General features: G+C 41.6%; 1 protein-coding gene across 3 annotated transcripts in view; it reads right to left on the bottom strand.

Moving 5' to 3' along the window:
- MTHFD1 (methylenetetrahydrofolate dehydrogenase, cyclohydrolase and formyltetrahydrofolate synthetase 1) overlaps positions 1 to 15,819 on the bottom strand; it is a 91,366-nt gene that overhangs the window by 61,235 nt on the left and 14,312 nt on the right. For 2 of the 3 annotated variants that reach the window (XM_085895992.1, XM_085895991.1), the window contains exon 2: positions 10,957 to 11,041. In XM_085895992.1, the coding sequence (XP_085752118.1) occupies positions 10,957 to 11,041 (85 nt within the window). Of the gene's footprint in view, positions 1 to 10,956; positions 11,042 to 15,362; positions 15,772 to 15,819 lie in introns of those variants that run through there. The other variant, XM_085895990.1, reaches the window with a different exon arrangement.

The following is a 15,819-nucleotide window of genomic DNA, read 5'->3' as shown; positions in this document are numbered from 1 at the left end:
AGCAGGTTCATTGCCAGGACCCGCTTGGCGTTAAAGTGATAAATTCGGGAAGGTTATCGAACTCACAACGGCATTGTCCGTATGTTTAAAGACGAGCGTTCTTCGTCGAATCGACGAAACATGCCAAATAGGAAAGCGGCCTGAATGAGCTGAAGCGTGCAAACCAAAAGACATGGAAGATAAAGCAAACACACCACACGAAGACACACGCGAGTCGTCACAAATTATTATTGACTCGTGTTTGTTAAGCGGTGTACGGTACAGGGCAATGGTAACGCCTGTACATTTATGATTCGATATGAACGAATTGTTCATTCTACTTTGCAACAAAAAATGCCCCAGCAAGTGGGATAACCATCTACTGTAATCAGCTATTACCCCGCGCACGCAAAGCAAAGTTAAGCAATTGGTTCATGTCCATCGGTCTTCCATCTCATCAGTTCATGATCGAGGAACAACTTATTGAACTTGAATGTCGTGTTTTGAACATGAATCCGAACATTGATAGGAAGACGAGTCTTCCATTTTAACCTAATTTGGCTTGAAATTCATCCTGATCACACGTGCGCAGAGAGGAGCGAAATAACTTTTTCTTTTTTTTTTACTCCGTCACCTGCCTGGCAGTGAAACAAAATTGAAAATCATTCCAAACAGGAAACTAACTGTTTTTAAAGATGTCATGAAGGACATAAACAATAAGGACGAATAACTCATGTAATGTGTTTGATAAGTCGATGTCATAGACACTGAGGAAAATGGCACTAAATTCTGGAATCAATTTCCATGACTTTTACAATCTTTATTTCATTTAAATCGAATTATATACTGGAACACTGTAGTACACAGATTGCCTGTCATAATACTTCCAAGAACTTCCAGCTTTGCAGTACTTCAATGTAAACAAGAGAAAGAGCAATCAGAGATTGCAAACCCTCACCAGGACTTCTTTTGAGTGGTTTATTTTTGCAGGTTTCAGGGTATATCCAATATGGCTGCCAAACCATGTGACCAATGACATCATATGTGCGAACCTTTTGTTCCTCATGGACAGGTGGTCATACGTGTAAAGTTTCACCTCGATCTGTTCAGCCACTTCAGAATAGAAGATTTTTGAAGGTTTAAAAAAAAAAATATATATATATATATGTATATGTATATGGCAGCCAAATCACGTGATCGATGACGTCATGAATTTTTTTTCTGTGGACCATTTTATCCCTAAATGACCCTCAAAAAATTACATACTGATTGGATGTAGCGTTCTACATATGCAATTAGGATGTCATAACGAAGGCACCTATGATGTCATGAAAAAAATCACACTCATTCCCCATGAGAACTTGCTACGTGCCAAGTTTCAATTATTTCCTTGATGCAGTTTCAGAAATAGAGGTCAATTTTTTTTTCAGTTTTGTCCAATATGGTTGCCACAACAAGTGACCTATGATGTCATAATCATCATTAAAACGTTCTACATGAGTAGTCCCTCCTTTGGTGAAAATTTCTTCTCAATCTGACAAGCGGTTGTGGAGAAAAACACGAAAGTTCTGTGCAGACAAACAAACAAACAAACAAACAAACAAACAGTTCCGAATCCTTTGGCGAGGGTGATAAAGGTTCAATGGGGTGGTATTCGGGACTGCTTCTGAACTTCAATAGCACTAAACTTCAGGATGTATTTTTTAACCATCATTGAAATCATTTTATTTATTTTTTTGCTCATGATTTAAAAATCACACTGCGAGGGTTATCGTTTTCTATGAACTTCTCTTTTCCAGGGATACCGCAATTTACGTCGAATCAAAATAGGTACCCAAGCTTTGAATTACGTCTCTACATCGAAGTCACGTCGTTGAAGCCACGTGCTTTGGCTTTTTCCGTCGACAATTTTCTTGAGCCGCCCAGCGTCATGCCAAGACGTTGAGATCGTGAACATCACGAAACTTGCAGGCATACACATAGCCACACATGGTTTGCCGTTTCAAGACGTGTTGGCATTGAAGTTCAACGGAGGTTTTGTACAGAGCTACATCGCCCTTCAATGACATGGCAAACCGTGCTGCTGTGTCTGGGACAGCAACCTCTGTGTCGTGTTGCAAGGTCTGAAAAGTGGAAATATCATATCGGAAGCTCAAAATTATTGTTTTTTTAGAAAAATTATCGTACATTGTCAAATCTTTGAAGAATGATGATAACATTTTACTCACCAATTTTGTTTAACCAAAGTCACACTTGAATGATGACGTGTCAATGACAAACCTAAGCACGTGACTTGAATGACTTGACTTCGATGAAACATGTACTCTACTTTAATCTGCCTTTGAGCTGTTCAGATGTACTGTACTTCCAAAACCTCTCCATACAGTGAGCAGTGTGATTCGTGTCATTAAATATCATCATTATTTTATTCATCATGAGTTCTAAGCACGCCAGTGGTGATATCGGGAGCCGATGGCTAAGAAAGTGCATAAAACTGTAAATTTGGATGTTATATGTAGAATAGCGAGTGGTGATCGTGCTGTCGATGTATGTCAGCACTTATTTTTGCCTCCAACAACCATACGTACGATTTATAGAAATGCAGAACAACTTCGTGAAAGTGCTGAATGTGCCACGCCGTTAAACATCCAAGTTAATTATGAAGCAAAGGAGCTCTTGCATGGAAAAGATGCAACATATGCTGGCCATGTGGATGTTGAGAATGACATGTAACGAACTTCCCCCTGCCTTCCATACTCCGCCATCTCATCGTGTCTCTGTCTCGCCCCTTTCTCTACCACCACCACAGCATAATTATCTCCGCCACCGGAGGTGAAGGAGGTTATGTTTTCACCCCTGACTGTCTGTTTGTTTGTTTGTTTGTTTGTTTGTGTACAGGATATCTCAAAAAGTTATGGACGAATCCGGACGAAATTTTGTGGACAGCTTGGGTTTGTGACAAAGATGAACTGATTAGATTTTGGTGAAGATCCGGATCCGGATACGAGAATTATTTGATTTTTAAAGCGATTCTTCACCATTGAGTGATTTGGCCAAAAAATGATATTTCAAAAATGTATTGGGCCCGATATGTTCTCGTGGATCAGGCATTAAGTGGCAGAGGTGTGCGCTCTACTGAGTGCCTTTCGAGTTTACACAGTTTTACCGCAATGTACTGGGTGACCACAATGTCTTGTCACCACTTGTAAAAATTGTGATCATTCCCTTTGGGGCATCATAAAAGAGATTGTTGCACAGCATCGCTACGAAACCACTGATGACCTTAAACAAGCAGTGAGGCTTGCTTTTAACCGGATCACCCCACAGATGCTCTGAAAAATGTCCCACAGAACATGGCACAAAAATGATTCTTTTTAATGACGATGATGGAGCACAAACTGGACACTCAAGGCTCGTCTCATATGCTGTAAAATGTGAAATAAAGTAAAAGAGCACTGTCAATGGACGTGGTACAACTTGTGGAACCCTTCAGTGTTGTCAGTTAATATGACAAAAGGCAATGTCACAATTTTTGAAAGGGGGTGGCAAGACATTGTGGCCATCCTGTACTTTAATAAAATTGTTTTAATTTTTTTTTCCTGTAAAAACGTGTTACAATGAGTGTTTAAATGAGCTCTGTTCAAGCCAAAAAAGGTAATATTGTCGGTGAAAATGTACATGTCTCCCCACCCACCCCCTCCCCTCAGCCTTATTCCATCGCTGTATTCCTTTTGGGAAAAATTGATTCGACACAAGTCGTTTCAAGAATGCATCCTCGACATAAATCGAGGTATCCCTGTGTCTTCATTGTGTGTTCAGAATAGCTGTCGTGTCAATTCCCGTTTGTGTGCCAGAGACGGTACGTTTAGCTCATAATCCCTCTCATCCGTTTGTAATTTTCCTGCTCTATGTCTCGTTTCTCTCATTATTTGTTCGTCTTCTCCTTCTTCAAGTCATTCACAAGTGAGTGATGCAAGCCCAGTGACGTCACAGCTTCAGGCCACGTCCTGATTCGACGTTTTGATTAAATAGTCCAGGTGAATGGTCTGGTATCAAACCAATCAGAGGTTGTGAATTCAAAGCCGCGTCTGAACGTGGCCAAAGACCTTAATGTCTCCAGACCGATGTTCACTCATAAAATCAGGGCAGAGAAAGTTTTGCCGGGAACCAATCGTGACGGTTGATGTCAAGACCTTTTGCAATTAGTCATAGAGCTGTCTGGAAAACACGAGCAGACAGTTTGTGGGCTGCTTTAAATTGGACGGTTGGTATTCGGCAATGAACGAGGCAGGAAGAATTTTGGAGTGAGCTTCTGGATGGACAAGGGAGAATTGGAGCTGGTGCGATGAGTTCACCTAGAACGGCTGGACTGAGCAATGTTGGCTGTCGGCTTCACCAAACTACCAAATTTTTTTTGAATACAGAGTAAAGGCTCATGGAAGAGCGAGAATACTGAATAGATCAGGACATAACAGAACAAAAGAAACAAGAGAGAGAAGGGGGTGGGGGCACCAACAGTGGAGTTGAAGGACAAAAACACAAAAATAGAGGGAGACTGAAAACAATGCATGTGGGGAGGAACAGGGGGCAGGAAAGGACGCACGGGATGGACAGGATAGAAAAAGAAGGAAACTGATGAAGGGAACTGGAAATTTGGAAAGAGGGGTGGGGGCAGGGTTAACAAGGATAGAAAAGATCATGGTATTGGATTGGGGATGATCTGAGATGGTGGTGAACAGCTGTTCTGAAAACCTGGAGGGAAGAATGAGATTGAAGAGAAAGTGGAAGTTGATTCCACAGGCAGGAAAAAAAGAGGAACGAATGAGTGGAGGTGAGCAGTGATCCTGGATTTGGGAAGCGTCACCAAAATGGGGGTTGATGGTGGACCGTGTGCACCCTGCAGAAACCTGGGGGGGGGGGAGGAAGGGATGACAATAACAAAAAAAAAAACGGAAAGAGCAGAGGGTGCAAATCCAGAAAGGAGGCAGTAGAAAACAATGAGACCATCAACCTGTCTGCGATGGGAAAGTGATTGACCCAAAGACAACTTCAGCATGGGAGATTCCAATGATCTTGAAGGCCTTGGTTTCCAAGATCTGAGATTTTGTCAAGGTCTGAAGAGAGGGACAAGGCTGCAAACTGCCTGTCTGAAGGATGAAGGATCTTAAGGCAGAGGGTGAAGTCACCAGCAAATATATAAAGGGGATTTTCAAGAGAGTCAAGGATATCATTTCTGAAGATCAGGAATAGAACTGGGCCCAGAACACCCAGTCTTGACAGGGAGAAGAGATGAAAGGGTTCTGTTGAGAGCCACACTTTGTCTACGAGAGTGGAGGAAGTCAGTAATCCAAGAGAGGAGTTGACCATGCATGTCATAGGCAGAGAGTTTGGAGAGCAAGGTGGGATGTCAGACTGTAAAAAGCAAGATACTCTACTGGTCAAAGGTTTTAGAACACCCCCATTTTTCCAGTTTTTACTGAAATTTAAGCAGTTTAATGTTTCAATGTACTCTGAAATTAAAGCATTGAACAAATAAACAATTGCAGATAAAAAAGAAATCATGGAATCGTTTTGTTGAACAAAATTTAATCTAAATTTTTGACTCATCAAAGTAGCCACCTTTTGCAGATACAACAGCCGAACATACTCGTGGCATTCTTTCTACAATGGAAATCAAATATTGTTCGGAAAGTTCTTCCCAACACTGTTGCAGAAGTTCCCACAAATGTGTTGCACTTGTAGGTTGCTTTGCTTTCACCATTCTGCCCAGTTCATCCCAAACCAGCTCGATTGGGTTTAAGTCTGGAGACTGTGCTGGCCATTCCATGATTTGAAGCCTCCAGTCTTGTTCTTTTCTTCTGAGGTCGTTCTGATATAGCAAGGAGGTATGTCTTGGGTCGTTATCTTGCTGCAGGATGAACCCCTGACCAACCAGGCATAGACCAGAGGGTATTGCATGGCACAGCAAAATGCTGTGGTAGCCCTTTTGCTTGAGGGTGCCAGTCACTCTGTGCAAGTCACCAACTCTCGATCCAGCAAAAGAGCCCCAGATCATCACGCTTCCTCCTCCATGTTTGACAGTTGGTGTCACACACTGAGGAACCATCCTTTCGCCTACTCGATGGCATACAAAAACCCTGCATGATGAACCGAAGATTTCAAGTTTTGATTAATCGGTCCATAAGACCTTCCAGTTTTCAGTAGTCCACTGGCGGTGCTTCATGGCCCAGGCAAGCCTCTTTTTCATATTTTGCCATCTTAGCAATGACTTTCTTACTGCCACTCGACCTGCCAAACCTGCAGCTCGAAGTCTTCTCTTAACAGTTGAAACTGAGACTTCCTTACTTCGACCAGTGTTAAGCTGTGCTTGAAGCTGCTGTCCTGTGAACCACCCATCACACAAGCTGTTGACTCTCAGAAACTTGTCTTCTGATTGTGTTGTGGCTTTGGCTCTGCCAGACCTCTTCCTGTCAGAGTTTCCTCCAGTTTCCAAGTGCCTTTTGATGGTGGAGGAAACTGTACTCACTGACTTCCTTTGCAATTTCTCGAAAGGAAAGACCTACACTTTTAAGGGTCACTAAACGATCTGTGAACCCATTGGGTTCCAGTTAGGACAGCAGTTGATAAAAAAAATCATTTCAAAAGAAAAAAGAAAAGAAAAAAAAAGATAGCTCCAGAAAGCTATACCGCTGAGGTTGTTTACAATGATCAAATAATCCCGGAGTACCGAGCTGAATCGGGAATTGATTTTTTTATAATTTTTTTTGTTGCCCGATTTGAACGAAACTTGATATTGCGCGTCAATGTGAAAAAAAAAAATGGGGAAAAGAAAGTCGAATAAATTATTGTGCGTAATCTTCTAAACACAATTTTATTTATTAATGAACACAAAACTATTCGATCAAAAGGCGATGTATATTTTATGCTGAAAAATAAATTGTTCTTTGTCTATACCAAATGTTTGAGATTGTTTAATAAATCATTTCAAGAAAATTAAAATACATAAAAAAGGAAAGATAGCTCCAGCGAACTATACCGCTGAGGTTGTTTGCATTGATCAAATACTCCCAAAGAGTGCTTGAGTGAATTGGAAATTGATTTTTTAATAATTTTTTCGTTGCCCGGTTTGAACGAAACTTGATACTGCACACCGCAGGAGAATGGTGAGTAATGAGGGCTGAAATCTTTTGCGCTATCGTGTACCATTTTGGCTGTATTTCGGGAACATACATACACACATACAAGATGAGAGTTTTAGTAATATACTAGACGACCTGTGAACCCATTGGGTTCCCATTGTGACAGCGGTTGATTAAAAAAAAACTCATTAAGAAAAATAATAATAACTGCTCCAGCGAACTATACCGCTGAGGTTGTTTGCATAGATCAAATACTCCCAAAGAGTGCTTGAGTGAATTGGGAATTGATTTTTTTAATAATTTTTTTCGTTGCCCGATTTGAACGAAACTTGATACTGCACACCGCGGGAGAATGGTGAGTAATGAGGGCCGAAATCTTTTGCGCTATCGTGTACCATTTTGGCTGTATTTCAGGAACATACATACACACATACAAGATGAGAGTTTTAGTAATATACTAGACGACCTGTGAACCCATTGGGTTCCCATTGTGACAGCGGTTGATAAAAAAAAAAACTCATTAAGAAAAATAATAATAACTGCTCCAGCGAACTATACCGCTGAGGTTGTTGCATTGATCAAATAATCCAGAAGAGTACTTGACTCAATCGGGAATTGATTTTTTAATAATTTTTTTCGTTGCCTAATTTGAATGAAATTTGATATTGCACGTCAATGTGAAAAAAAAAAAACGGAAAAAGGAAAGTCGAAGAAATTATTCTGCATAATCTTCTAAACACAATTTTATTTATTAATGAACACAGAAGTATTAGATCAAAATGGCGATGTTTATTTTATCCTTAAAAATAAATCTTTCTTTGTCTATACTAAATGTTTGAGATTTTAAAATAAATTATTTCAAAAAAAAAAAAGAAGATAGCTCCAGCGAACTATACCGCTGAGGTTGTTTGCATTGATCAAATACTCCCGAAGAGTACTTCACTGAATCGGGAATTTATTTTTTAATAATTTTCTTCGTTGCCCAATTTGAACGAAACTTGATACTGCACACCGTAGGAGAATGGTGAGTAAGGTGGGCTGAAAATGTTTGCGCTATCCTGTACCATTTTGGCTGTATTTCAGGAACATACATAAATATATACAAGATGAGAGTTTTAGTAATGTCTCAAAGATAGATAATGGTCTGTCTGTCTGTCTTACTGTGTTAATTGTCTTTTTCTCACCATTATGCGAGCAATATACTACTTCCTGCTGTGCAATAATGTCCAAATAATGCTTCAGAGGGTGTAGTAACACAGTCTGTTCCAACACTGCTCTTATACAGGCAGAGGGTTTGTAACTAATCAACAAAAGTTGGGACAACTGTAGCAATTGTTTGCATCAACTTTCCAGGCTTAATTTACTTCCATTGCTGCAGAACAGCTGCAGTTGTTAACCCATTACTTGTTCCCTGAAAAGGGCTTTTTTAACAACTCTGACATTTCCATTATTTTTCAGTTTTTGGTAACCTAAACTCTTTTTTTGAACCTCTGGCAGTTTACCGCTTAGCTTTGTACCATTTCAGGTTATTCACTGGACTTGAACTGCTTATATTTCAGTAAAAACTGAAAAATGGGGGTGTTCTAAAACTTTTGACCAGTAGAGTATGTCGAGAGAGACGGCCCTAATCTCATTTCTGACATTGAGGGCTTCCACCATTGTTGGGAGAGTAGAAGTAGCATGTTCAAGGTAGAGTGACCATGTCTGAATCAGAATTGATGATCTGAGATGAGGCTGGTGGAGGAAAGGAATGATTTTCTGGCAACTGTGATGATTGATTCCATGACCCTGCTGATGTTTGGAAGTAAGTTAATTGGGCTGTAGTTAAGGGTATCTGTTTTTGCATCTTTTTAATGTAATGATGTGCTGTTGACTGTTTTCCAAGCAATTGGAAGATGACCGATGGTAGATGACGGTGAAAAAGGCAGAACGAGGAAGTGCAAGAGCAGCAGAGCAGGTTCTTAGGATACGTGAGCTAATGCAGTCCAGTCAAGTTGCAGTCAGAGTCAAGGGTTCCCAGAAACTTTTCCCCCTTTTCACGTGCAAAAGACAGAATTCCAGAGCAATTGGGTGTGACTGTGAAGGATGGGTACAGAGAAGGAGGGGTTAGGGACACAAAATATTGAAGCAAATACAGAAATGAGGCATTCAGCCTTCTTACGAGCGGAGTCGGCTGCGGTGCCATTTGAAATGAAGGAAGGGAAAGAATGGGAGCATACACCAGAGACTGACTTGATAAGGTGTCACCAGGTTTTAGAGGAGGAGGACAAGTTTGAAAGTTCAATCTTTAGATTGGACAGGTGGAGAAGGCAAGTTGTTTCAGTTCAGAGCAATGGCCTCACCACAGGATTCAGTGTACCATGGGCAGGAAGAAGGACAAGATAACTGAAGACAAGATGGGATATGCATTTGAGAGAGCAGGTTTTTGTGGAAGAATTCCCAGGCTGAGTCAACATCAGGGGCAGTAGATATGGGAGACCAGTCCTGAAGAGAGTTGACTGCTTGCAGTCCCTACCAATCTGCTTGAGTGAAATGCCAGACTCGTCAGCACTGAGGCAGCTCTGAAAATAGCCAGGGAGATGTTGGCTTTCACAAGCATATAATCAGATAAAACAATTGGACTTATTGGAGCAGAGGAAAAGCAGGAGATATGCAGGGAAGTTTGTCATCACAAAGTTCATAAGGGAGGGAGAAATCCAGGTGGGAAAGTTTACAGATTGAGATAATCCCATGGAGTCACGCAAGTCCTTTGCTGAAGTGACATGGCTCTTGGCTGGCGAGAAAGGTGCCAACGCCCATCCAATTTGCATGGTGACAATTTCAATCACCACGTATGAGGAAGAGAGAGTTGGGATGAGAGGATGAGTGGTTAAAAAGGGGTCCCTGTTATCAGAGAGAGATTGAAATGGAGTCATCATTGGGCTGACGACGGGACAATACACACAAAGCAGAGGTGGGAGCAGAGGGGAAGTCACAGCCAAAAGTACTCCTGGGAGTTTGGAAGTATAAGATCAGTACAAAGACAATGAGAAATTGAGTATTGATGCAAGGAGCAACTCCGCTATTAGGGCGAGGATTATGCCTCTCAAATCAAAAGAGACAAGACACCAAGGAGCCAGGGACATCCTGTGGGAGGAAGGATTCTGTTAAACGGATGATATCTGGGCAGTCAGCAGCAGCCTGAATTGAGAGATGTAAGGTTGGATTGGAGGCCTCAGATGTTTGAGGTCCACACAGTGAGGGGAACGGGAGGAGGCGTTGGGAGGGTCCAGGACATGTGGGAGGCTCGTAGGATGAGGGATTGGGGGGTGGGGGGAGGAGGCTGGGGAGGTGCAGGCTGGAGGAGAGGATGGGAGAGAATGGGATGGGAGAGATGGGGAGAGTGGGATGGGAGGGGCAGGATGGGGGAGGAGATAGGACAGAAGGTGAAGATGGGAGGGGTGGGATGGATAGGAGGGGCAGGATGGGGTGGGACGGAGGAGGAAGATAGCAGGGGGTGGGACGGAGGAGGAAGACAGGAGGGGGTGGGACGGAGGAGGAAGATAAGAGGGTGCACGACAAGGGAGAAGCCTGGAGGGGGAAGCATTGAGAGTGTGGGTTGGGGGAAAGCTTTACTTTACAAAAGTTGATGAACACTCAATTTTTACCCAAACTTCACTTTCACTTTAATGTGGTTGTACTAAAATACCTCCATTCTGAATGGTGTTTCACCCAGTAACTCCGCAACATGTAATCTAACATTCCAACAGAATAATCTTCCAGTGTATAAAGCTTATTCAACAATCACCACGTTATATATTTAATGAATGAAACCACAAGACAGAGCAAGAGGGTTTACCTGTACAATGGCAATTCCAGGGCGGAAGTTGGGAAAATCCTTCTGTATTGCTGCAACTTCATCTTTTAAATTGGCTCTGATTTCACTGCAACAACAAAAAACATCACCCACCCAGTGAGCCAATATATTTCAACAGGAGGTATTAAAAAAAAAACAAGTTTATTAACCAAACCAAATTTCACATGAACCGTTCCTTTTGTCATACAATTCTTCACTCATTCCTGATGGCAACCAAATTAAAATAAACTGGAGCGAAGTCGATGGCGTGCCATCGCAAATCCCCATGCTTCACACCGAAAGCAAAGTTGAACAAGAGAAAGAGCAATCAGAGATTGCAGACCCTCGCCAGGACTGCTTTTGTGTGGTGTTTGTGTACTGGTGTGTTACATTATTTGAGACATAATTAGAACTGCCACTTTATAACTGGTGGCAGTGATGACCGGGTACCATGATGTCAGACTTTGATGCAACCCACTTTGATTGGACACCTGACCCTGACCCGTGACGTTTTTTTAAAATTATTATTCAATTGAATTTCGAATGCGATTGAAATAAATGCAAATCAAATGGAAGACTAAATAGTTACAGTCCTGCAATGGAGTAATCGTAAGGAACCCGAACAAGCAAAAAAATAAAGATGAAGTCATCAGGAGGAACCTGGATAGGATTCGCATGTCAGCTGCTACTCCTCTACCCTCAAACCCATCCAGGCACAGCCAAGTGAGCCTTATTCAAAAATAAATAAATACTGTACATTTTTTTATATAAATTCTGGCTTCCAGACCACGTGTCCGATCAAGTTGAAATTTAAAACATGTATTCCCCATCACCACTAGATCATAAATGTGAAGTTTTACGTCAATTGATTAAGCGGTTCCAGAAGAAAAGAAAAAACATTATTTAATATTTTTCTTCAATCCAATATGGCTGCCAAACCATGTGAATTATCAATTATTCCTGAACAGACTTGAACACCTCTGGCTTGGGGAACACTTGTGTGAAGTTTCCCCTCGATTTGTCCAGCAATTCTGGAGAAGAAGATTGTTTGGTGGGTTTTAGGGTAAATCCAATATGGCTGCCAACCCATGTGACCAATGACATCATATGTGTGAACCTTTTGTTCCTCATGGACAGGCGCTCATACGTGTAAAGTTTCACCTTGACCTGTTCAGCCACTTCAGAGAAGAAGATTTTTTAAGGTTTAATAATTATTTTTAAAACAATATGGCTGCCGAATCACGTAACTGATGAGATCATCAATTTTTTTCTGTGGACCATTTTATCCCAAGATGACCCTCAAAATTTTTCATACTGATTGGATGTAGCGTTCTACATATGCAATTATGACGTCATAACGAGGGCACCTATGATGTCATTTAAAAAAAAATCACACTTATTCCCCATAAGTACTTACTGCCAAGTTTCAATTTTTGTCCTTGGTGCGTTTTCAGAGATAAAGAGGTCCAATATTTTTCGTTTTTCCAATATGGCTGCCACACCACGTGACCTATGACGTCATAATTATCACTAAAACATTCTACATGAGTAGTCGCACCAATGGTGAAAAATTAATCTCAATCCAACAAGCAGTTGCAGAGAAAAACATGAAAGTTCCATGCAGACAAACAAACAAACAAATGGACCCAACTGCAATCCCCTCTCCTTTGGCGAGGGTGACTAGAAAGCATCTCAAAATGTAAATCTCACCTGTCTCCACTTTGTACTCGAACTAAACTTGACGAAAATGAGTTTAAAAAAAAAATATATATATATATATATATAGTGCATTTTATTCATTTGTGCTCTCCATAATTCTCATAATAAAGGTTTGTTGAACATTTGATGGGCAAAGCTCAAATGGTAAAAATGTTATGGTCTGGACAGACACACTTGAAGCTCGAAGGTAAATAAATAAAGAAGCACGGAAGTGATTAAAAATAATAATAATAATAATAATAATAATAATAATAATAATAATAAAACATTTTTTTAAAGCAAGACCTCTCACTGGGGCTAATAATGGCTATTTATAGTCAATATGACAGCTTTTTCACACTTTGACCCAATTTTTAATTATTCTCATAATTAAAGGTTTGTTGAAAATTTTATGACAAATGCTCAAATTGTACAAAAAATAATTATAATAATAATAAAAAAGTTATGGCCTGGACAGACACAGACACAGACACAGACACACAGAAGCGATTGCAAAACCCCATCTACTGCTGCATGGAATGGGGGTGGGGTGGGGCGGTTATTCTGATAACCAATCTTGGGCTGAAGATGGCAAAACGTTCCACCAGGATTGACCCAATATAAAATTTTGAGTTAAATATTTTTTTCCCGTTGACCCATGTGACCCAAATTCCCACGCCTCTTCCCAGGGGGCATGAACCGGGGGTCAAATCCAAAAGGAGAGGAGATTGGGACCATACTCTATGCAGAGCGTTGGTGCTACCTCAGCAGTCTCCTTGGCTGTTGGACACAATCCTGGATAGGTCGCCACTCCGACACAGTATACCAGCATGCTGACACTCATTGTGCCGACCTCGGGAGGATGACAGGCCGAGTTAACCCCACCTGGTAATTCAACAGCTGAGTGGGATTTGAACTCAGGACCCTAGGATCCAAAGCCCGCCACCCGAACCATTAAGCCAACACCAGGCATTGACCCAAATCCAAAAGATCATTACATATTTCATGTGTCCCCCAATGTTTATTGTATATACAAAGTTTAATTCAAAAATGTGGCCATATTTGCATTTTTTGGTATTTGTCATTTTTACCCTGCTACGGGGGGGGGGGGGGGAGGGGAGGAAAAAATGATACTGCTCTCGCACCTTCTTGCCTATGTGGTGATCATACCTACCAAGTTTGGTAAATTTCTGTCCACCATTTAGGAAATGGCATGATGGACGAACAGACACAGACAGAAAGACAGAGCAGATTACAATATCCCGCTGTTTTTTTTTTCAAAAAGCATTGCTATCGCAAAAGAAAAACACTTGAAGCTGTACAGAGGGAACGGATGTTACTGCCCAGCTCAGCGGCGAATGGCAGAATGACGGCCTTTATTCGCAACTCAATGAAGTACTGCTCTCTGCTATGGGCTAGCGCCCCTGCATCACATGCATCTCTCCTGGATTATATGGGATCTAAATCTAAAACCAACATTGGAATCTCCAACGATGACGCCGAAACACAAGGTCTGTTGATTTCACATCATGTGCAGGTCCGTTTCCTCAATATATATATATATATATATATATATATATATATATATATATATATATATATATATATATATATATATAATTTTTTTTCGCCACACCTCCTCCGGTTTAGCTCCTTATACTCTCTCAACCCTCCCCAGCAACTCCAGGATGCACGTGTTCTTCCAGTAACCACTCCTGGTTAAACTTCCAAAATCCAGGCTGCCTACACACCTCAACTCTTTTGTTTCTCGCTTCTCCTGCTTGCGAACTGCCTTCTCCAGACGGTTTTATCCTACTCTGGGTTACATGCCTTGCTGGGGTATTTGTATTTGCAACCCCTTCCAAACACCGGATGTGGCGATAGGTTGATCTGCAAACGGACAGACGCAGACACAGACAAAGACACGACAACAGCTTCTTCAATCTCTTCGGTAACAGGCGAAGTTAGCAAATGCATGACATACAGTACGTCTCCGTGTGTGTGTGTGTGTGTGTGTGTGTGTGTGTGTGTGTGTGTGTGTGTGTGTGTGTGTGTGTGTGTGTGTGTGTGTGTGTGTGTGTGTGTGTGTGTGTGTCACTCTCTCACGTGTTCTGCCGGAGGCAGATTCAGTGCTGCCAAATCAGTGTTATAGCAAACATTACACTGTGTGGTTTGACGTTTGTCTTCCTAGTGGAGGTCACGGGAGGGATTTGTAACTTATTCAGGATATGGGCAAAGACTACAACTTTTCAAGAAAGAGACTTTGCAACATCTATCCAACAACTATTGCTCGCAGACAGGACACCGAGCTCAATATCCATCCAGCGAACATCATAATTTGTGACGCAATCCTTTGCCCGTGAAGCACTAACTCGACAGTTTATAGCCAGGACGGAATCGAACCTAGACTACACAGCTTAAAGGTAATTGCGTTTCCTCTGCACAATCCTATCAGACAATAAAGTCATTATCAAAGTCCAACTCAGGATAAACTTAAAATAAATAAATAAATAAATAAATAAATGAAGAGCCAAGCTGTATCTGTATCAAGATGATTGTTAAAAGCTAAGAATCCGTCATGCAGGACGAGGTAAAATATAGAGCAAAGTAAAAAGCAAATTATTTAACAACAACAGTGAAACGACACAAACTGCTCCAAGTGGAATGAAGTAGCAGTGTAGCATGCCAGAAAGCAAAGGGAATATCCATACGATGCAATGGAACGCAGTAAAGTTGCCCTCCCTCTGGTCGCCGTGCCAAACTTCCGAAGGTAGAATCCCGGAAAGTTGCTCGTGATGAGCCGGAATCCCGAGCAAATCAAGCCGCCGAATTGTGCCAGAGGCATGGCCGTCCATGAACGAGACTTGCACGAATGGGATGGAATTTTAGGAAAGAATGAAGATGGCGTTGGAGGGCAGGGATGGATCGAATCAGGCTCCCTTTGGGGGGAGGAAGGTAGAAGGAATGAAAGAGGGTGGAGGAGGGACTGAGGGTGGTGGGGTACTGTCCAAGAAGTCAAACTTGGTTTTCAAGGCTGTTCATGTGACGGTTTTACAGGCAGGTCCGCATGTTTAAAACTTAAAAGGAAGATGGAGAGTTGGAGTCCCGGGGGGACAAGTCAAAACGTACGGATAAAACTTAATGCGCAAGCATAGGCCAGCAACAACA

This window comes from Eptatretus burgeri, chromosome 9 (assembly GCF_056783735.1).
Source record: "Eptatretus burgeri isolate ZD-2024b chromosome 9, Ebu_testis_v1, whole genome shotgun sequence".
In the NCBI taxonomy this organism is placed as follows: domain Eukaryota; kingdom Metazoa; phylum Chordata; class Myxini; order Myxiniformes; family Myxinidae; genus Eptatretus; species Eptatretus burgeri.
The sequence above is the reverse complement of the archived record's forward strand: the minus strand, read 5'-3'. Positions and strand labels throughout refer to the sequence as shown.